Source organism: Falco naumanni, chromosome 7, assembly GCF_017639655.2.
Source record: "Falco naumanni isolate bFalNau1 chromosome 7, bFalNau1.pat, whole genome shotgun sequence".
NCBI lineage: Eukaryota > Metazoa > Chordata > Aves > Falconiformes > Falconidae > Falco > Falco naumanni.
Genome location: NC_054060.1, coordinates 44,909,896 through 44,931,281, shown reverse-complemented (window position 1 = coordinate 44,931,281; position 21,386 = coordinate 44,909,896). Strand labels below are relative to the sequence as shown.

The following is a 21,386-nucleotide window of genomic DNA, read 5'->3' as shown; positions in this document are numbered from 1 at the left end:
AACTGGAAAATTATGGCCATTTATCCATCCCTCTCTTTACCCCCTGCTGTGCCTCTTTTGGCAAAGCAGCTGAACAGTTTGCATTGTTTCAAATTTAATGCTTGCAGATGGTTTTATTTAGAATTTGTTTTATTGGTGAGACATGCTTCCCCCGTTTATTAAATTATGCCTACTTTTTGCCATCCGTCATGTCGCCCGTAATTTCTGCACAGCGCTCGAGGGTAGGGTTTGTTGTTGTTGTTCTGGTCGCTGCTGGGTGGGTTGCTTTTTTGGGGGGTAATCTGAAATACGATCGAGCCCGGAGCGCCAGGGAAACACCGCGCCTCCACATTCACTTTCTGCTCGCAGAAGGGCATGGGGCTGCACACGGGCGGCGAGAGGCGCGCACCGGCGGTCCCGCCGCCGGGAGAGGGGCCCGCCCCGGGGCCACTCAGGCGGTGGCCTCGGCCGGTGAAGGAGCCCCGGGGCACGTCCCCGGCCGGGGGGCACGGCTCTCCGCCGTCCCCCACGGGCGGGCGGCCCCGAGGGTGCGGCCGGGTCCCTCTCCGCGGGGCGCCGCGGCGGCTGTCGGGCGGCGGCAGGTGGTGGCCGCGCCAGCGCCCGTGGGGAGCCCTGCGGCTCCGCGGGGCCGGGCCCCTCCGGCCGCCGGCTCCCCCCGCGCTATGGCCGAGGGCATCCCGGGCGGTTTTTGTCCTTAAGAGCCCCCCCCCCGAGCCCCTGCCCGGCCGCAGATCGCCGCCGGCTCCGCGCGGAACTCGCAGACTCCGGAGCAGGAGGTGGGAACCGGGGGCGGTTTGGGTTCGCTCGGCTCCTTCTGGCTTTTTTCTGCCCCCCCTGCTTTGTGCGGCTTTTTGGGTTTGCTTTTTATTATTTTTTCCCCGCCTCCTCTCTTTCCACCTCGGGTATTTGCAGGGCAGGCAGCAGTGCCGCGGCCCCGGGAGAGCCCTGGCGGGCCGGGCCGGGCCGGGCCGGGCGGGCCGGCGGCGCCTCCCCCCGGTTCGGGGGGTCCCCGGGCTCGGCCCCCGAACGCCCCTCTCTTCCGTTCTCCATGTCATTTCCTGTGCTAATAAGATGGTGGTCACGGCCGGGAGGGAGGGAGCCGCCGCCGCCTCCGCCGAGCCCGGCCCGGCCCCGGGACCCGTCCTCGCCTGGGACTAGCCAGCGGGGCCGGCGGGGAGGGAGGGCGCAGCCAGCCGGGCTCTCCCCTCCCCGCTCCCCGGGCGGAGTGGGGCCCCCGACGCCGAGGCGGGCCCCCCGCGCCCGCAGCGCCGAGGTGAGTCAGCCCCGCTGGTAGCCAAGGTGGCCACGAAAATGGCTGCGGAGCGCAGGGAGGGGGGGACACGGCCCAGCCCGGCGGACGCGGCGCGGGGGGAGGTCCGGCTGAGGGGTGCCGGCAGCGGGCGGGGCGGCGGCGGCGACGACCCGCGGGCACAGGTAGCGGCCCCCCCCTCCCCGCTTTCCCCTACGGGGCGGGCGGCGCCGGGCTCGGCTCGGCCCGGCCCCGCCGCTCCGCGCCGCTCCCGCCCGCGCCGCGGCTGTGGCCGCCCTTCCCCTCGTCGTGCCCCCCCCGCCGCGGCCGTTAGCGTGGCCGGCGAGTGACGCGGCCGGCGGCCAATCGGCGGCGGGGGCCGGGCGGGCGCGCGCCACATTGGAACGCGGGGGCGGGGCGGCGCGGGGCGCTCCCCGGGGGCGGCGGCGGCGGGAGCCCGCGGGATGCGGTACCGGCGGGTCGCGGCGCTTGTGCGGCGGGGCCGGGACACGGGCACGGGCACATCGCCGCGGGGCTCCCCGGCGGAGCGGAGCGGGGGGCGGCGGGAGCCCCGCGGCAGCTGCACCCGGCTTGCAGGCACCGTGCCTGTGGCGCCTCCCGGGTCCGCCGCAGAGTGCAGCGGAAGAGTTGCCCGTGCGCCGCGGGGCCAGCGTACTTTGTTGACTCGCGTGGAAAAACTTCACCAAATGCACATTTCGTTTGCCTTCATTCCGAATGTTTTGGTGTTGTTTTTTTTTTAAGTTCTCGAATCTTTCTGGATTCTTTGCAAACGCTCCAGAACAGCGTGAGTTCTATAGATATAGATTTTTTTTAAACCTCGTTCCTGTATCCCTTGGTGTATTCCAAAGGGAAAAGGAAGATGCCTCTAGCGTCCCGTTTCAGATCACTGAAAAAAAAAGTTGGCCTGTGGGCAAAACTGTTGGCTCCCTGTTGCTTCCTCTTTTTCCAGTGATTAATGCTTCTCCTTAATGGGAGGAGAACTGGCAGAACCAGCTTAAAAAAAAATACTGACCTGACCGTAAGAAAGGGCTGTTTTCCAGCGCTGCAGGTGTGCGTGGCATTTTGTTGAGCAGCAAAGGAGCCCTTGCCCCAAATATCCAGCAGTCCCCTGGATCCGGTGCTGCCAGCAAGGTGTGTTCCCCATAAGACTGGCAAAGCTTGAGCCCGGTGCCTGGGTTGGGCTTCTTGTTCCCCAGATTTCTGTTTGTGCAATCACCGAGTTTATAAGCAATGGAGGTGGAAAGGGAAATGACTCTTTTAACTTTCTAATGCATTGTGTATAAACCCCACAACAGATAGCCGTGCATCCCTGATGGGGACGGTGTGTTTTTTGTTTTCAAGTGCAAGTTGCAATCAGAAAGTATTCAGGTGATGTGCGCTTGCTTCTTGCAAGGGGTGCTTCGACCAAAGGTGCTTCTGCTCTAGAAATAATAGTTTAGCACAGGGCTGAGCGACGCAGGGCTCTTGAATCACGTGCAGTCTGCAAAGAGTTCAAGTGTGGGGGCTGTTGGCATAGCGGCGGAAGGACTGTGCTAGCGGAGGAAAGGCTGGTTAGCTGAACCACTCACCCAGGAGGGTTCAAGGTCACTGCAGGAGATGCTGAAGGTTGTCCTGGCTCTTGGCTACATGCTGAGTTGACTGATCCCATTGCACTGCGGAGCAGCAGGACCAGGGGAAGCTGCTGTTCCCTCTTGCCTGGGAGTTATGTCAAAAGCTGCTGCTCCTTCTGGCTGTCCGTGGGACGTGAGGGAGGACCTGCAGCTCCCAGCTCAGTGCTGGCTTTAGTGTGGAACTTGCTGGTTTCAGCAGAGCAGCCTGTTGCTCCTCTAGCATCTTTGTGGACCATGCATGCAGCACCGTGCTTTCTGTGGCAGTTTATGGGGGACTCTGTCACTGTGAGCCTTACTGATTGCTGGTAGCAGTTACTTGTGCTTTTTTGACAATTTAAGGGGGAGGATTATTGTGAGGGTAATACCTGATTTTAAATAATGAGGACAAAAGCAAAGATTTGTCTGAAACCTTACTTTTGATGTATTGAGGCAAGGTCAGTCAGTCTTACTGGGATGGTGTGGGGGCAGGTTGTTCGCTCATATTTCTTGCTGGAAAGCAATGGACCTGCTCAAAGTGTGTAGGAGGTGGGTAAGGTTGTGTGTCCATGAACACTGCAAGAGGACCCTGAAGCGGGAGGGCTGCTCTGATGCAGGAGCTTTGCAATCGGGGGGCCACAAGTATTGCAGTGAGTGGAAGGTGCCGCCCTGAGTCAGGAATCAGAGTAAAGTATGTATATTGAGGAGAAAAACGACAAGTCCAGGCAAGAGAGGTCTTTCGTTTTTTAATAAGGAGTACCATGTATGCTTTATCCTTCTGATATCTTTTTTAATATTCTTTTTTCCTTTTGTAACTTCTGTCTCATGTGGGTTAATTCCCAAGCAAAGTCGTGGGTTTTTGAGTCATGTCCTCCCCTTTCCCTGTGTCCTTTTATGCAAGAGAAGTATGTGCTTTTACATTTCTGTTCTTAATGTTGCTGTTAGCAGGGCCTCTCTCTTGCTGGTTTGGCTATATATGCTACTAACCATTTCCAGAGCTCTTAAAATACTGCCTAACGTTCATGACATTTTAGAGTAGCATATTTAAAATTGTTATTGCCAATCCAGTGTTGTTGGCTTGTGTATGAAAATTTACATGGAAAAACTAAGCATAGTCCCAAAGACAAAACACGTTGTTGGTGGGGTTTTTTTGTGTGTTTGACAATCAAATAGTAATACCGTAGATTAACTGGGGGACCCTCAGAAGGAAGAAATAACCTGCTAAAACTTGATCTGAAGATACGAGGCCAGGTAGATGTAAGAAGCAATAAGTCTTGTTCCCAGTGGCATGAGTACAGGTGGGAACTTTTGATGCCTACTTTGCACTGTGAATGTGTTTCTGAGACCTGTGAATCATAGAATAGTTTAGGGTGGAAAAGACCTTTAAAATCATCAAGTCCAACCATTAACCCAGGACTGCCAAGTCCACCACTAAACCATGTCCCTAAGCACCACATCTATGTGTTTTTTTAACACTTCCAGAGAGGGTGATTCTACTACCTCCCTGGGCAGCCTGTTCCAATGCTTGACCACCCTTTCAGTGAAAAATGTTTTCCTAATAACCAGTCTCATCCTCCTGTGGTGCGACTTGAGGCCGTTTCCTCTTGTCCTGTCACTTCTTGTCTGGGAGAAGAGACCTGCCCCCATCTGCCTACAGCCTCCTGTCAGGGAGCTGTAGAGAGCGATATGGTCTCCCCTGTGCCAAAAGGTCTCCCCTGTGCTGCCTTTTCTCCAGGCAAAACAATCCCAGTTCCCTTAGCCAATCCTCATGGGACTTGTGCTCTAGACCCGTCACCAGCTTTCTTGCCCTTCTCTGGACACACTCCAGCACCTCAGTGTCTTGAAGTGAGGGGCCCTAAACTGAACGCAGTATTTGAGGTGTGGCCTCAAACCATGAACAACCGGTTTTCCTAAGAAAGCCAAAGCAAGCAAACATCGGTTTTATTCCGCAGATTGGATTGCAGTTTTGTGGCCTTTTAAGAAATCTGGAGTCACTTGGACATGTATCTGGGTACTCTTGATGCGTCTTCTTGCATCAGCATTGAGTTCTCTGATTTGGGCTCTCACCTGAGCACAGGTCCTTTGGGCTCCAGGGCTGAGAGCTGCTTGAGACACAGGCATTGCTGGTGGAGGAGGGTTGGCCAAAGGGCAGCAGTCCTCCCGGCCTGCCGCTGGGCAGCCCTGCCGTGGGATGCTAGCTTTGCCACTTGGCATCTTGCCCCCTGTCATGCTTGTGGTGTATTTCATCGCAAGCGCTTCTGTACAGCGCTTCTACCTGAAGCTCTGTGGTAGAGGGTGAAGTTTCTTGGACCAGAGCTGTGCAGCTGCAGACTGTTCTGGTGCATCCTCTTGCACTGACCTCTGCAGCAGTGGAGTAAAGAAGGCTTTAATTTCACAGGCTTTTCTGTTCTCTCTGTGACCTCTTCTCTGCTGCTGAAGGTGTTTTTAAATAAAGCCTCTAGAGCAGTGGTCCTTCTAAAGCTGCGTAGTGAAATCTTGCTTTTCAGGAATCCTTGCTAGTTAAACTTGCCCATGCAAGTGGATTCCAGTAGCAAGTCTAACCTCCTAAAGAAAAAGCGGAGAGGACAAGTTGAAAGGCAGGTTTGTGTCACCTTGCATGGCATCTTTAGAAACAAGGTGAGGGAAAACTGCTTCAGAAAGGGCGGAAGTTTGCAGGTGAAAGGTCAAACAAAGAGTGATGGAAAATGCAAGGCAGTCCTGTGGCTTCGTTGTAAGGTGGGAGCAGCCAAGGTCAGTGGAGAAGAAACCTGGTGAAGAGGGCAACACAAGCATCCCATGCTAGAGAATATTTTTTTTTTTTTAATAACTGCGATGTGATAGGCACTAATAGAAAAGATGGGAGGATTGAGAGCAAGTAGGGAAAAAAGCAGAAATGAATGTGGTAAATTTTGACTTGGCATCTAGAATCACGTTTACAATGTGGGTTTTCCAAGGTCTAGTCACTGTCCTCACCGTATAGGCTTTGGACTTCAGCTAGACTCAGTGAGGGTGGTGCTATGGCGTTTTTCCTCCTTCCATCCCAGACTTTGCACATAATTGCAAGAACCTGTGTTTCTGCTGAGAGATTGTCAAGCAATTAAAAATATTGACACTTCAAGGTTTGCTGTTGTGCTTAGTGGTCTGTTTGTGTGGATGGCTTGTATCCTTGGGAGCTGTTCAAAGGCCTCTCTCTGCAACGCAGGGAGGTAGTACCCTGGCATTTCAGACTGAACAGTTTCTCTGCAGTCAGAAGGTAAAAACATTATATGTATAATTTCAGGTTTAAGCTGCAGAAACTGGCAGCCTCCTGAGAGAGATCAGTAATGCGTACTGCAGAAGACCGCTTCAGTGCAGTCCCTTGGTCACGGACAGCCATCAATAAGGGGCCCATCAGAAGGGTATCATAAGCAAAGTCGTCCAATTTGAGCACACTCCGATAAATGGATTCGTTTCTCTGCTCCCTTTCTTTTCTCCTCCTTAAACTTAGGCTTTCTTCCAAGGCCAGTTTTCCTTCAACTGTAGTGACTCCTCTTGGAGGAGGGGCTGCTGTTCCAAAGTCAATGTGGGTGTCGAGCCCTGCTGCTGCTGGCACTGCCGGTGGCTCAGCAGGGCTGCCTGTGCTGCCGTCAGCTGGTGGATGGCTTTTGCCAGTGGAAGCTTGACCATGAGTACTGGGGGTGACATATGAGGATAGAGTGGTGAAAGTGTATGGGAGGTGATGTGAGGGATTATCTCATGTGGCAGCTCTAGAATTGCTTTAATTAGCTAGCCCTGAGAACCGGTGGTGCTCGTGCCTTGTGCAGTGGGGAGCCAATGCACTGAGCATCCTTTGCTGGTCCCTGAGCCAGGTCATCCTTGCATACTGCAGCACACTGGTTCCAGGCTCCTGAGTGTGGATCAGGCCACCGTGGGCACGCAGCTCCTCTGGTCCCCTGCAGACACCCCTTCAGGGTGTTTCAGAGTGTTGAGGGCTGGTAATTGGAGCTAATGTTGGTCAGGGACATCAGCTGTTTCCACGCTAATAACAAACATGAAATGTTGTCCAGTACATTCCTTTTCAGTACAATTAAGTTTTATTTTGAAGTTGTATCATACAAACTGTGTCATAATATGCTGAGTGGAGTTAAATGTGGTCCTTCAACTTCAGACTCAGAACAGCTGAGCAGTATAAGTGTACATAGCATCTTCCTTGAAAGATGTCGTAAGTTTGACTAAGGTTACCTTTCCACCCCTAGCATCTTCTTCTTCACACCCTTCATTTGGATAAACCTTAAATTCCTCATTGTGTATATCAGGGAATTTAGCCTTTTTCGTTGTTTGGTGCTTTTTGTTTGTTTGGGTTTTTTTTTATTTCTTTTGCTCTGAGGCTGCTGGAATATTTCATGTGGTCTGCTGCTTTTTTTAAATTTGAGACCTTTTACTTGGAAAGGCTAATGTGAATGTTAAATATGCCAGTTTGTGGAGACTAGTCCTTTTATCCCTTCAGAGGAAATTAAAACATTTGGAAACTGACTGAAGAAAAAATCAATACTGGTGACACATGAACATACTTTTGTGAACAATAAAATATGTTCTAGAGTTGTCATGTGTGCACACCTATGCATGCAGACTATCTTTTTTGAGCTCAAGTGAGATCAATTGGCTTTTGAAGAATAGAAGCTTTTTAATTACTGAATTTCTTTTCCCTTTGTGATTGGGAAGAGAATTTATGTATGGTATATGTGTACGTTGCTTTGTTCCTTAAGAAATTTTTCCCAAATCATGTAGTGAAGGTGCACTGGTACGTGACCCTCAGTGCAGAATCCTACTAGCTAACGCTGCATTGCTGTCGCAAAGGCAGTACCTCCAGAAAGATGGATCCGCTTACTGTATGTCCTAGACGTGTTGAGAGCTAGCACCAACTAAATCAGATGCTAACATATCCTCTTTAGGTCTGACAGACTTAACTGGTTGTTGGTTGGTGGTTTGGTGGTGGGTTTTTTTTTAGCTAGGTCTCGTTCTGTAGTCAGGTGTTGAAATGCTGCTTTTGAATTCTCTTAGGGTAGCTGGTGAACTTCTGTAGGCTCTCAGTGACCTGCATACATGAAGTCACTGTGACGTGCTCCTTGGTTTTGGACTAGAATTGCATGAGTTCTTGGGCTTTCCATGCTTCTGCTAGTAAGTGTTTTTAAAATGTGCGTAGGGTAGGAGAACCAGGTATTTCTGTGCAACCCAATACCTTTGTGCAGAAGACACCGTTGAGGAGTGGGGATTGTAGGAATGGGCCAGAAGTGCTTGGCCTCTTCTGGAAATTTTTTTCGTAGTTCACTGTGTTAGGATATACAGGGTCTGAACACCCCTCTCCCTTTATGGAAGGGAATGTGCAGATCAAGTGGTGGTGGTGGTGAATTCAGCACACGGATATCTGATTTCTTGGCAGATCTGACATTAGGAGTATCTGGACTGCTGCCTGCCCCAAGGAAAAGGGGGTCGGTATGACCCATGCTCAGCCAGCACTCATCCAAGCAGTGTAACATGAGCCCCTAACCCGCAGACAGATTTCCCAGCCCTGAATAATGTCCTGTTGTACTGTGAGATCTTATCTCCATAATGGACTGCAAGAGGGTACAAATGAGGAGAAATAAATATGGCTGTTCTTTTTGCTTCCTCTGCATTTTGTGGAACAGTTGATTTGTTCTCGTTCGGCCTGGTGTGTGTGTTTGTGCTTTTAAAGGACTGAGCTAGTTTATTAGAATTTTAGGAACAAATGAAAATACAATTTGCTCCTACCATCTCATATCCCTCCCAAGTATTCTCTCCCTTTTTACTGAACAAGTAAGAAGAAAGAAGCTGCTCGAGTGTCCTAAAGCCCAAGCACAGTGAAACCACTGTAACAAAAAATACCAAAAAAAATTTACAAAAATGAAAAATTATGAGGAACCATTATGTACCATCCTTCAACAGCAATGAACAGATGCCAACTGGACAAATGGTACTGAAGCAGGATTTTATCTTCATTTTGGATCTGTACCCACAAGTCCCAATTGAATGGAGATCCGCATGCAGCTGAGACTGCCTGCCTAGAGGTATTGGTGCTGCTGAGGCTTTACAATTTGACATTAGATTCCTGAAGCCTTTGAGTTGGGTGGTGGGAAGGACCACTGCTCAATAATCAGAAGCCTACTGTAAGTCCAGAGGTCTTTTGAAGAGGTGGGGGTTTCTCATCTGCCTTTGGGATAAAGGGCTTTGGGTTGTGATTTGGAAGTATGCGTAAGAAACTTTCTGTCATGTGGCTGTATCAAGGGCAAAATTGTGTTTTGTTGTTTGTGCTTTTTATGTTATAAAATTTAAGGTCAGTCTTAGAAAAAACCACCATGTTTATAAAGGCAGACCAGCACTTGGTTTTCGCTGTTGAGTGCTTTGTTGGCTTTGTGCAGGGGAAGGTTGCTCTGGTGAAATGCACTGAGCTTTCTGACTTGGTGGGGCAGTTTCAATTTCGTGTGTAGCTTGGCCATGGCTTACAGATGTGTGTGCAAGCCTGTCCATCCCGTCAGTCCATCCTGTTGGGTCCTCTCACACCACTAACATTCACCAGTGGAAGGAGACAAGAGTACTGCAGGTAATCTTTGGTTTTTTTAAAAAAAAGAAAAGGCTGTAACTTCTAGAAGAGCATTGAGTGAAAGGCCGTCTTGTTAAAAGATGGATGTGCTCTGCAGAGGGGCTAATTTAGACACTAAGGAAATATCTGTGGAGCTGATTGCTGGCCGGGTGCCAGTCACTGAAGGGCACCGGAGGCTGAAATGCCAGGCAGCGCTGGTAGTGCTGGCACTTCAGCCCATGACGGTTGGGTTGCATGAATTATCTCTCTGCCTTCCAGCTAATTTTATCCTGTTGATTTTTCATGAATCATTTCCCATCTCTGTGGGTTAGAAATTAAAGTGGAGGTTTGCTGGCCAGAATAGCCACATCTGCTATTTAGAAAGTAGTGTCTGGGGTTTGCTTCCTACCCACCCCCACACCTTCCTTTCCCTTTCCCTTTTTACCTCTGTCAGCGTTCAAGTACGTGAATCACTGGTGTTGCTCACCCACAGAAATTTTTAGGCTGGCCAGCCTACACAAGTGCAGGGGTCCTCTGGATGCACATGAGCTCATGGTGGGCGGCTGGGCGGCGGTGGTGGCGGGCACAGGTGGGTGCTGAGTGCTATGTGGCAGGGCACCGGGCACACGGTGTGGCTGGCAGGACTCAACTGGGGAGTCTTGGATTTCCTGCATGTGCCTTATAAAACATTAAAGGTACTCCAGTGTTTTTTCTCAGCACGGCAGAAGAGCAGGAGTGCTGTGGTGACCCTGCCTGCTTCATGCCTACCAAGTGCTTCCTCACTGCAGCTTTTTGTTTCCCTATGGGTAAGAGCAGGTCATTTAGTCAGTAAATTCACATCTCTGCTGTCTATAAAACTATCTGTGTAATGAAAAACCTAACTTTTTGAGACCCAAACATAACTTACCTTTGTGGAGCTGTGTGTGCTTGTTTGCCATGGAGGTTGCCATCTGGGCCAGCAGAAAGGAAAGGCTAAGTTGATAATTCAAAAGTTGAGCCCTATAAGTAGGTATCCAGGGACCCACATGGGAGTTGCGTAGCATGAGTCCTGTGGGTAAGCGAAGTCTTGCTGGCAGCTCTGCTTAGGAAAAAGCATGTTCTCTTGAAGCAGAGTGGGTACTAGGTAAACAGGAGGAGGTCTCTAGCTTTCTGATGTTCATTTTTAATCAATCTGGGTGGATTGCAGCTAATCCAAGAGACTGGAAGAGTGATTGTTTTGAGATGGTTCTGCAAATTGCTAAGTGGATAGCTCAGGAAATGATAGGTTGGGTAGCATGACACCAATCCTGGGTAAATAAAAAGTAATTCATGTTTGAAACTTGATGTTATGCAGAGTGTCTTGTACTCCTCAAACAGGTCTGATTTTGTTCTTTGAGATGCTTACAGTTGGTTTAAAGAAAGATTCATAGACATGATATACTTAGGTATATAAGGCAGTTGACTCAGTGCGTGAGAATCCAATTAATATCTAATGCCAAAGAATATCAATAAAATACAAGTGGCTTAGGAAGTGAAGGTAGTGATTGATAGAGTCAGCATCCAATAAACAAACTGAAGTGGCAGTATAAACAGTAAGGAGGATGAAGGATACTCTAAGCTAAAGGACAGTATTAGCACGCTAATAAATCAACTGTTTGTAGATTAACTTCAAGATGAACGTAGAAAATGTTTTTTTCAGTGTCAGAAGATCAAGGTTCTGGCACTGCTGCCTTAGACACGGGGAGCAAATAATTCAGCTATTTTAAGCTAGAGCTCGATCATTTTACAGAAGACTCTCCGCAACATGATATGTGGAGACTGTGTTTTCAAAGAAGTAGGCTCGATGACCCTTCCCTTCAAATGAGGGGAAGAGAGAAGCCAATTCTGCCTGACGCTTACTCAGTGATGCAGAAGAAAGCATGACTCACCATTGGCCAAATGTGTAGATGAAACAAGTTTCGTGAATTGTAGCTATTCATAGGGTGGAACGAAGTAACACGGTTTGTTTGGTAAATGGAGCCATTGAAACAAAATAATTTTCATGCAGACAAATGGAGAGTTATAAACCTGGAAAGACATGCCCCGAACATGATCTGCAAAGGGGGGTTGTGTCCCAACCAGTCCTGTGTGAGAGAATGTGGGGATCAGAATGGGCAGGCAGCTCTGGGGAGTTTCTGTGCCAGGGCCTAGCTGGGAAAGATAACTATGATTTGGACACGTAACTGGAGAAGTCACGAATAATAGGGGTGAGGAGGTAGCTTTGTGCCTGTAACTCTTTACATTTACTTCAGACTCAGTCTTACATCAGCATGGCTTTCTGGTGCCAGCATCTTCAAGTAATGTAGCGAAGACTAGAAGAGTTACATAGAAGGATGTTGAAAATTGTTGGAAAGCTGGGAAAATAATGCATGAGTGCATATCCAGGGCTTTGCTATCTCTGTGTTTTTATTCAGTGCTTATCACTATTGCTTTCGGAAGACCTTTCAGTAGTGTCTTAAAGGAACAAGGCTTACATCTGCCACTTGGTTGTACTCTTATTCTATCCTTGGGGAGAAAAATGTTGGTGGAATAGCATCTTGGTTTAGTATGAGGTTTTTTTATCTGTTTGTTTTAACTTTACAAATGTAGGTATATATTTATGTTGAAGAAGCCAAAGGCAAAAAGTGCAGCTGGCAGTCCTGACCAAAGATGGTGAGGTTTGTTACAGCCATTAACCTGGGAAGCAATTCTTTCCATTTGCTCAAAGCAGTGTCCCAACATGCTGGGTATTTCAGCCTTTCTCACCGGATTGCAGGGCTCTTTGAAAGAACTGCTGCCCAGACCTAGAGGTTCACATACTCTTTGTCCGTGACGGGGATTTAACAATTGAAATGTACTCTGAAGTGTTGGCTTCTCTTCCCCTTGCTAGGCTCAGATGGAGATTTTTTCCTGTTTGTAGGGTAAAGGTAAGGGCATGTGACATATAGGGGATCAGCCAGGTTGACCTAATTCTCCTTTCTACCCTTAAACTGTGAATCTGTGAGATGAATGCAGGGAGCCAAATGCAGCAAAAATTAGAACTTCCCAGTTTAAGGGAATTATTTTTAATATATTTTAAAAATGCAAGTCACATACTCTTTTAGCTGCAGTAAGTGGCTGCCTTGGCTCTGTGGCATGCTATACTGTTTCAGAGGCTTTTAGGCTCTATGGGAGCTTTATGTTGTCAGCATCCTGCTGGGTTGAGTCCTTACTCAACACTTAACGTAGAGAAGTTGTGCCAAATAATACCCAGTTTGCAGAGGCTTGTGCTGATCCATACTAGCTTCCTACTCTGAGATCAACAAAGGGCAAACGCTCCTGACTGATCATAATGTGGAATTTTGTGTCAAATCCTGTAAAGTCAGCAGCATTTTCCACCTTCACTAGAGGCCACCAAGACAATTTTAAGGGATTATTTCAGATGTCCTTTTCCTCTTCTCCCTCTGAAATGTGTCTGTCATGAAGTAGATCATGGCAGGTTTTGATGACGTGTTTTGCCAATGAACCATGTAAGAGTGACAGTGTGAGGGCATCTCACATCCATTTGAAATGGCAGGAGGAGTTTCAGGTTGGCAAACAGGAATTTCCCAGTCTCCAGCCTGTCTGCAAGCAGAATGACACCAGGAAGTTTGTGTTGTGGCATCCCAGTGCTGTTTGTCATGTCAGTTGCTGGTCTTGAGCAAATCTTTGAAACCACTGGGAACTCTCAGCCCGCCCTGCTGTAAAATGGGTTTAAGTCTCATGATTTTGAAGCTTGTGCTCCAAGTTTCTTCAGAAAGCTGCAGCAAAACCGGTGGTGCTTTCAGGTGTCTTTCTTGTAGTCCTGGCCTTCCTCAGTGTCTTCAGAATTCAAAACTCAAAGAAAATGCTTCATACTTCTCTTCTGGTGAATTCATGGCTATCGACTGTAGTGGTGTAATTGACAATGATTTAAACAAGTCCTAGTTGCAGCCCATGCTGCTCAAATCTTGCATCATCCATGCCCTGTAATTTTTACTAAGTTTGAATTTGTGACTGCTCCAGCTTGTCTCCAGCTGTGCAGGCTGCATTCAGCACTGCTCTGTGGTTGTCAGAGAAGAGCCCTGGCCTTGCATCAAGCTGGGAGGCAGGTCGTCAGGTCTTGCCCTGCCACCAGCCTTCACCATGCCAGGATGCTGCTCTGCTGCAGATGGAGGACAGCTTCACCCATGGGAATGTCACACTTTGGAGTGGGGGAAATTAAGCCAGTGTTGTGGCAACTGTCACGGCAAAAGCAGTTTTCCCAGTCGAGCATGGGGTTAGTATCTGTCTGTGGACAGTGGTCCTCCTCTGAGCAAACTGGTTCTCTCTCTTATTTTGTGGGATCTTTCAGTGTTTGCATTGGCTGCCAGCGTGAGCTGCATAGCCAACTGGTACTTCGTAAAGTGACTTGAAATGGTTGGCATGGCCGAGGGCCTTGGTAAGGGAATTCATGTCGGGAAAAACAGTCAGCTTGGGTCTTTCGTGGCTGTTTGGAGGGGAGCTCAGAGCCTTGAATGTGCTGCTTTATTCCCCCTTCTCAGCTCGTCAGTAGCTGACTGTTCTGGATTACTAGTTCTGTTAATAATATGCAGCTATAGAAAAAGCGTATGAATTCAAGTCCGTCTTTCACCATGGGCCTGTACTTCAAAATGTGGTACAAGCTATGCAAGATCGATCTTAAAAGAAGAGGGGATGACCTCTAGAATGCTGGCAGTGAGAAACTGAGTGAAGGAGCTGTGTGCTGAGGAGGAGATGGATTCCTATACAGCTGCTTCACATGCAAGAATGTCCCAATCTGGGAAATGTGCCAGTAAAATGTAAAATTAAAGCTCTGTTTTGGAGGCTGATCCACACAGATAAGAGTCTGTGGCTGTTAACTAATAACTACAAGAGGGGCAGTGATAAAGGTGGCATACTTGAGGATGGAAATTCACAGGTTCATTCGTGCTTAACCCCATTTGGATGTTTTTTCCCCACTTTAGAGACTGACAGCTCAGATATTCTTGTGTTTTCTACTTCTCTGTGAGCAGTATGGTAAAGCCACTGCAGTATTTAGCATGTCATGCAGAAACATGGCAGGTCCTTGCGTACTTTGTAAAGAAAAAGGAGAGGTTATATGGCACCACTTGTGAACCCAGGGATGCCTCTTGGGATTTGTAGTGGTCACACTGGTGTCTTGGGCCTGCCGAAGACCTTTGTGCCTCATACCATGACTGCTTTTGCTGTCCAAAGGACTTGATGTCGTGTGCAGACAGCGCTGGGATCTTCACAGCATCCCTCTCACTTAGGGATTGTCCTTTCTGACACCCTGCCAGGACTTTGCAGTAGGCTCTGTTTGCACTGACATTGGGAGGACTGAGTGTCCTGATGGGCACAGGGACATGCACATAGGAGGTCGAGTACCCCCTTAGAATACCTTCAGCAGTAACTATGGAGTCTGCTCTGCTTATGCTTACATGGTGCTTCTCCACATCATCTGAAATCTTCAGAGGATCTTCATATTTAGGTGTTAGAACAAACAGAACTATAAAAATTGCCCAATGCCCCCAAAACAATAAAGTGGAGGGAGTGAAAAGTGCAGAACGTGAACTAGACTCTTGTAATTGTGGAAAACTAAAGCAAGAGGAGAAGGGGCAAGGGCGAGAATCTAATGGGTGGTGAAATTAGGAAAAACTAAAAGCAGCTTTAAACACATCAGAAGCTAAAATAATCCTAAAAGCAGAGTCATCTACTGATGTCTGGAACTGGAAAAATGTCAAATACTTTTTTTCCTGTAGCTGGTGGATGGTACCAGTTACAGCAGCAGCATAATGCTCTCTGTTGTAGTAGTAGCATGGGAAATTACCAAACAGCAGCTACTACAGCAGTACATTTTTAAGTTTGCTGTTCTTGCTAACTTGCATCCAGGGATTTTAAAAGAACTGGCTGAGCAGTGCTCTCTCAGCCATAAATGCTAATTTTAAAAAAGTATATGTAATGAGTTAGACTGAAAAGAATGCTGTGTGTTAATCATAAATAAGCTAATATGAAGTCTAATCTGGACAAACTAGGATACTAGGCTACCTTCAGTCTGATGTTGGTGTCCAGTAAAATAGTGTAATAGCTGATAGGGATTGGATTGGTCATGATTTAAGGGGATGTTAATTGTAATAGCAGTCTGTACAGATTTTTTTTTTTTATAGGTCTTTTTTTAACATGGTGTGGGTTTCTGATGTTGCTATAATTTTGCTTGATACAGGTAAAAGTGTTGGTGTATCTTGTTTGTTTAATGCACTTGAAGGTGTGCTACGTTACCAGGATAAGCAGCTAGAATGATTCAATGTGTCACACACTGTTGGAGCGGGTCTGGAGGAGGGCTGCAAAAATGATCTGAGAGCTGGAGCACCTCTGCAGTGAAGAGAGGCTGAGAGAGTTGGGGTTGTTCAGCCTGGAGAATAGAAGGCTCCAGGGAGACCTTACTGCAGCCTTTCAGTACTTAGAAGGGGGCTTGTAAGAAACATGGGGACAGACGTTTTAGTAGGGCCTGTTGCAATAGGACAAGGGGTAATGGTTTTAAACTAAAACAGGGTAGATTTAGACTAGATGTTAGGAAGAATTATTTTTTTTACAATGTGGGTGGTGAAACAGGTTGCCCAGAGAGGTGGTAGATACCCCATCCCTGGACACGTTCAAGGTCAAGCTGGATGGGGCTCTGAGCAACCTGATGTAGTGGAAGATGCCCCTGCTCATTGCGGGGTTGGACTAGGTGACCTTTAAAGGTCCCTCCCAACCCAAACTATTCCACGATTCTAGGAATAAGTGAAAGCCTGACTAAATGAAAGGTCACAGTGTGACACCAAAAGGGAGAGCCATTGCTGATAGTGTATTTCTAGTAGTGTCAGCTGGGAATTGTTTTTTTTTTTACTTGATGCTAGTCAAGATGTGGGTGTTGCTCTTTTCTCCCAAGTAGCAAGCGACAGAATGAGAAGAAATGGTCTCATGTTGTGCCAGGAGAGGTTTAGATTGGATATAAGGAAAAATTTCTTCATCAAAAGGGTTGTCAAGCATTGGAACAGGCTGTCCAGGAAAGTGGTTGAGTCACCATCCCTGGAGGTGTTTAAGGGACATGTGGATGTGGTGCTTAGGGACATGGTTTAGTGTTGGACTTGGCAGTGTTAGGTTTATGGTTGGACTCAATCTTAAAGGGCCTTGCCAGTCTAAATGATTCTATGATTCTAAGGTTGTCAGTGTCCTGGAGGAAGACACAAAGTTAATTTGGATTACGTTTGTGGGCAATGCAAAGTCTGGGCAAATCGCAAGTAATGAAAAGAGGCAAGTTAGTGGTGGAGTTGCGATCGTGTGCGTACTGGCTGAGACAACAAAGAGTTGTGTGAATGTTTTAAAACTGGGCACCTGGCTGCTGAGCAGGTAGGAGAGCTGGCAAGGGGTGTGCAGTGGCCTGTTGCAGGAGCTAGAGCTCTTATGGCAGCACGGCAGTTCACCAAACCCCAGCTGTGCACAGTGACCAGGAGGTAAATGCAGTACTTGGATGCAAACATGGAAATCCTGAGGAGGGGCAGGGAGGTTGTTGTCTCTGTGCAAGGTGCTGCTGCTGTCAGTGCTGGAGTGCTGTGGCCTGTGCTGTGCAGGGATGTTGCTGATAAGTTGGAGGCACTTCAGGGAGAACCATGAAGGGAGGGCTGCAAAATGAGCCATACAGTAAAGTGAGGAGTTGCATATGTAAAATAAACACTGGATTTCTTTTTCTTTTTCTTTTTTTTTTTTATTTTTATTTTTTTTACCCTTGTCTTGTTGGTAGTACACTGTAACTTAACCAGGAGTTCACTGAAGGAACCTCCGTGGCCTGTCTTGCATAGGAAGTTAGACTGCACCATTATAGGGTCTCTCACTCTGTAATTGAGGAGTCTCCACGAGGAAGGAGTGGGAAAGGAAAAGCCACTGTCTCCTCAGAGACAGATGTCTCCATCTCTTCCTACTGAAGCTTTGGGGACGTGGGTGTTTTAACTGCAGGTGCCCTGTCCTTCAGTTTTCCAAAATGGGTGGCTTTTATGACTGAGAACGTCTGCCCCGAAGCCAGCATCTGCCTATCCTGTGTCAGCTCAGGCCCCACAGATAACCAGCTCTGGGGCAGCACCCATCTCTTCTTGTTCCTTAACATCTTCCCCCTCTATCATATCAGCTGCTGCTTTTTCCCTCCTGAGCTCCTCTACTGCAGACTTTTCAGGAAAGACTTTTCCTTCTTCTCTGGTAAAGGCAGGTAGCCTCTGCCTGTAGCACTAGCTGGTGCATGGGGACAGGCCTGGAGAGCTTCCCTCTGGCTCCAGAGAGTGCAGACCAGAGGCTCAGGCTGCCAAAATAACGAGCCCTTCCTTGCCCTTAATATTGCTTTCCTTCTGACCGACTGTGGGAATTCTGAAAGAAAGTGTGTCTTGTTTTGGGCATCTTGTAATGGCTTAAAAGTGTGTATGTTTACATGTATCTAGTTGTACTTAGGCTGAGGCTTGGCTTTCAGAGAACTATATGAATATTAACTAGTGCTTTCTTGATACAGGCTTCATAAAGGTCTTTCAGGCTGCACATTGGCATGTGAGAAGTCGGGCTGGAAAAATTAATCATTTGTCCCCTGGCACAAAGAGGAGCCACAGAGGCTGGGAATAATATTCCTTCTTGCTGTAAACAGGCACAAATGCAGACCAGACTTCTGTGGTGCTCAGTCCCATACAAGCATGTGTGTAATAAGAAAATTCCTGTTGTCAGGGCTTTGTGACCTCAGAACATGAATTTTGGGATGTCCAGAACTGAGTTGTGATGGGGATGGGCTCTTCCACCAGATCACCTGACAGAAGGGGTCTGATTAGCTGCTGAGGCCCCTATGCTGGGCACTGTGAGTAAGCAGTGTAACAGAGCATGCCAGTGGACAGCGGACATGGAAAGGGGGCTTGCAGGAGATTTTGTGGGGAGCAGTTGTGAGCCTGTCTGAGGAGATTTTGTGGGGAGCAGTTGTGAGCCTGTCTGATCTGGTATGGTGCCTGAGAGCAGCCTGTTTGTGTGTCTTGGGGGAAGTCTTAAGATGAATGCAAGAAAGAGATATGTGACGCTCTGCTTTATTCCTTGTTTCAAGCAGGGATGCTCTGAAGCTTAGCAGCCGTTCCAAAAATCTTAGTATTAATTAAACCGATTCTGAATTATCATTTGCCTTACCAATATTTGGTCTTCAGCACCAACCTATGATGGGGGAAGTACTACTGTTTTGGAGCTTGCTGTCCTTAGACATGATTAAGTGGTTCCTGGCTCTTGTGTTGAGCTGAGGGAGAAGCATTTTCACTACTGCAGCTTGTGTGCCAGAAGGGTGGTGGTAGTTCAGCTCTGGTCTCCTCAAGAGATGGAGAGCATGACTTGTGCAGTTGCAGTGGAGTCCTGCAGGTGTTTGTCAGGTGTGTCTGGGGCACACAGAAAGCTTCATCTGCAGGGGTGTAGTAAACTGCACTGTGTTCCCAGATGGAGACATATGTTATAGTCATAGACAGATCCTGATTCATGCCACAGCCTGCGTTCCTCTTCCTTGTCGTTTTATCCCCAAAGACCTACTCTGAGTAGTGGTGCTCCATGTTTCCATTAACACATCCCACCCATCCATCTTAAATTCCACGTGCAAGGTTTCTAAGGGGCACTGTGGAGCGTACTTCACGTTCCCCGTGCCTCTGGTTGCTCCATGTTGTCTCATGCTCTTTACCTGACCTGCAACTGAGCTGTTCTTTCCTTCTCAGCACAAGAAAGGGGTTCCACATGCATGCGGTGTAGGCGCCCCGGTGCGTGACGGCGGCTCGTGGTGCCGGGAGGGAGCCTGCTCTGCTGGCCTTGGCCTGGCCTGGGACAGGAAGGTTCTGATTTCCTGGCTGCTCATTTTTTCCTCCTACCTTCCTTCATTCTTTTTCAGAACATGAGTGAAAACTTGAAGGACTGTTTGATCCAGACCCAGGCTTCCTTAGGGGAAATGGTGACGATAAAAACAGAGACCTGCTCTCCGTGCCGGGACCAGGAGTATGGACAGCCTTGGTATGTGACTGATCTTCAGCCCAGTGTACTCCAACCCCCTTCTCTCCACCTTCTCCCCAGTTTAAAGTTGGTTTTGAGAATTATATGTGCAATTCTCAAAGCTACTACAATGCTCCCCTGTGAGATCTGCCTTGAGGCGTGTGACAAGGGTGGTCATGGCTGCTGTGCGCACTAGTTCATGTGAGGTGCGCAGTGCTGGCCTGCCTTGTAGGCAATGCCTTGCATCGACGCCTTGAGCAGCGCGTTCCTCGGGCTGTAGCAGGGAAGCCATGCCTGTCTGCTGCTGGGAGTCACCTCTGCCACTCTTGTGCTCAGTGTGGGACATGCCAGGTGTGGAGGTGTTCCAGCTGAAGCCACTACCTGCTGTAGGCTTTGGCATGAAAACATCTCAGGTACCAGCTTGTGGCAGGTTGGATGGCAAGTTGAATCATTTGTTTGCTGCTGGTGTAGGGACTAAAGGAGTTGGTCAGGCCCTGCTGCCTCTGCTCCTCTCTGCATGCGGTCCCAGTGTCTTTGTAGGTTATTGTCATTTTTCTGTTGTTCCCTCCCCAGCTTTGGAAGGCCTGACCCACAGTCCATGGAGGTGGAGCCCAAGAAACTGAAAGGGAAACGGGATTTGATCATGACCAAGAGCTTTCAGCAAGTGGATTTCTGGTGTAAGTGTTTTGTGAGTGAGGGAAAAGCAGCGCTACCGCTTGTATAGACTTTTGCTCGCCAACCTGTCAGTTTGGGGTGGGAAGCTGGGAAGAAAACAGCCAGGGACAAATTTGTGTGCTCTCCTGAAAAGACCAGCACAATTGATGTGAAAACTGTTGCACAAAAGCAGCTTGTGCATTGTGTAGCAGTAGGGAGGGAGGTAGAAAGTGTGCTGGAAACATGAAACATGAAAAACATGAAAAAAAGCTGGAAAACCCCAAGGGTTTGCAAAACCCCAAGGCTTGAATTAAGAAACTGTGAAGGGAGCATTGCACAGATCACAGCTCTTTCCACGCATGTTCAGGGAAAGAAAACTGGTGCTGGTTACATTTGCATACCTGCAAAATACCAAATTGTAGGCCCGAGTGCCTGTGTGGACACAGGGCAAGTGCCTGAAGATGCTTGTCTCTCTCCCAAGCACAGAATGAAGGCTGTATGATGAGGATATTTGTTTTCAGGGATGCTTTATTTTAGTTCCCATCTGGTTTGTGGGGAATCAAACATTTTGGCTTGAGGATGTTCCTACAAACTGGGGATGTGCAAGGAGCCCCCAGCCTCTGTCTCTGCAGACGGTGATGGAGCCTTTCCCTGTCCTTGTAGCTGTCAGTGGTGAATCTGTGTAGGGTACCAGGGCTCATGCAAGTACAGGCATTAGGCAGGAATGGATTGGGGCAGGCCCTTGCTGAGAGATGTGTGGCAAAACAACTGAGCAGTCGGTGAAGTGCCTGTGTGCCTGGAGGTTGGGCTTTGCGGAGGGGGCTGAGCCAGGCCTGGGGGATACTGGGGAGCTGGGGCATGCTGGCCTTTGCGTTGTGCGTCCTATGAGCTCTGTGAGCCTGTACAGGCATCATATCTGACCACTCTAACTCCTGCTTCCCTCACACCCACAGTCTGCGAGTCCTGTCAGGAGTACTTCGTGGATGAGTGCCCGAACCATGGTCCCCCAGTGTTCGTGTCTGACACCCCGGTGCCCGTTGGCAACCCTGACCGAGCAGCACTGACCATCCCGCCTGGAATGGAGGTGGTGAAAGAGCCCAACGGGGAGAACGATGTGCGCTGTATGAATGAGGTGATCCCCAAAGGTCACATCTTCGGGCCATATGAGGGGCAGATCTCTAGCCAGGACAAGTCCGCAGGATTCTTCTCGTGGCTGGTGAGTGACATGTCTCCCCAGCAAAGTGATACTCCCGCCATGCAGCTCAGG

The 21,386-nt window shown here is 48.6% G+C and overlaps 1 protein-coding gene across 4 annotated transcripts in view; it reads left to right on the top strand.

The window, feature by feature from the left end:
* The first annotated feature begins 280 nt into the window (after positions 1-280).
* The window catches only part of PRDM11 (PR/SET domain 11), a 52,248-nt gene continuing 31,142 nt past the window's right edge, over positions 281-21,386 (top strand). For 2 of the 4 annotated variants that reach the window (XM_040600227.1, XM_040600225.1), the window contains exons 1-4: positions 790-1,273; positions 19,368-19,486; positions 20,039-20,142; positions 21,073-21,335. In XM_040600227.1, coding sequence (XP_040456161.1) covers positions 1,049-1,273; positions 19,368-19,486; positions 20,039-20,142; positions 21,073-21,335 — 711 coding nt within the window. In that variant the 5' untranslated portion in view covers positions 790-1,048. The other 2 variants (XM_040600226.1, XM_040600228.1) reach the window with 2 other exon arrangements.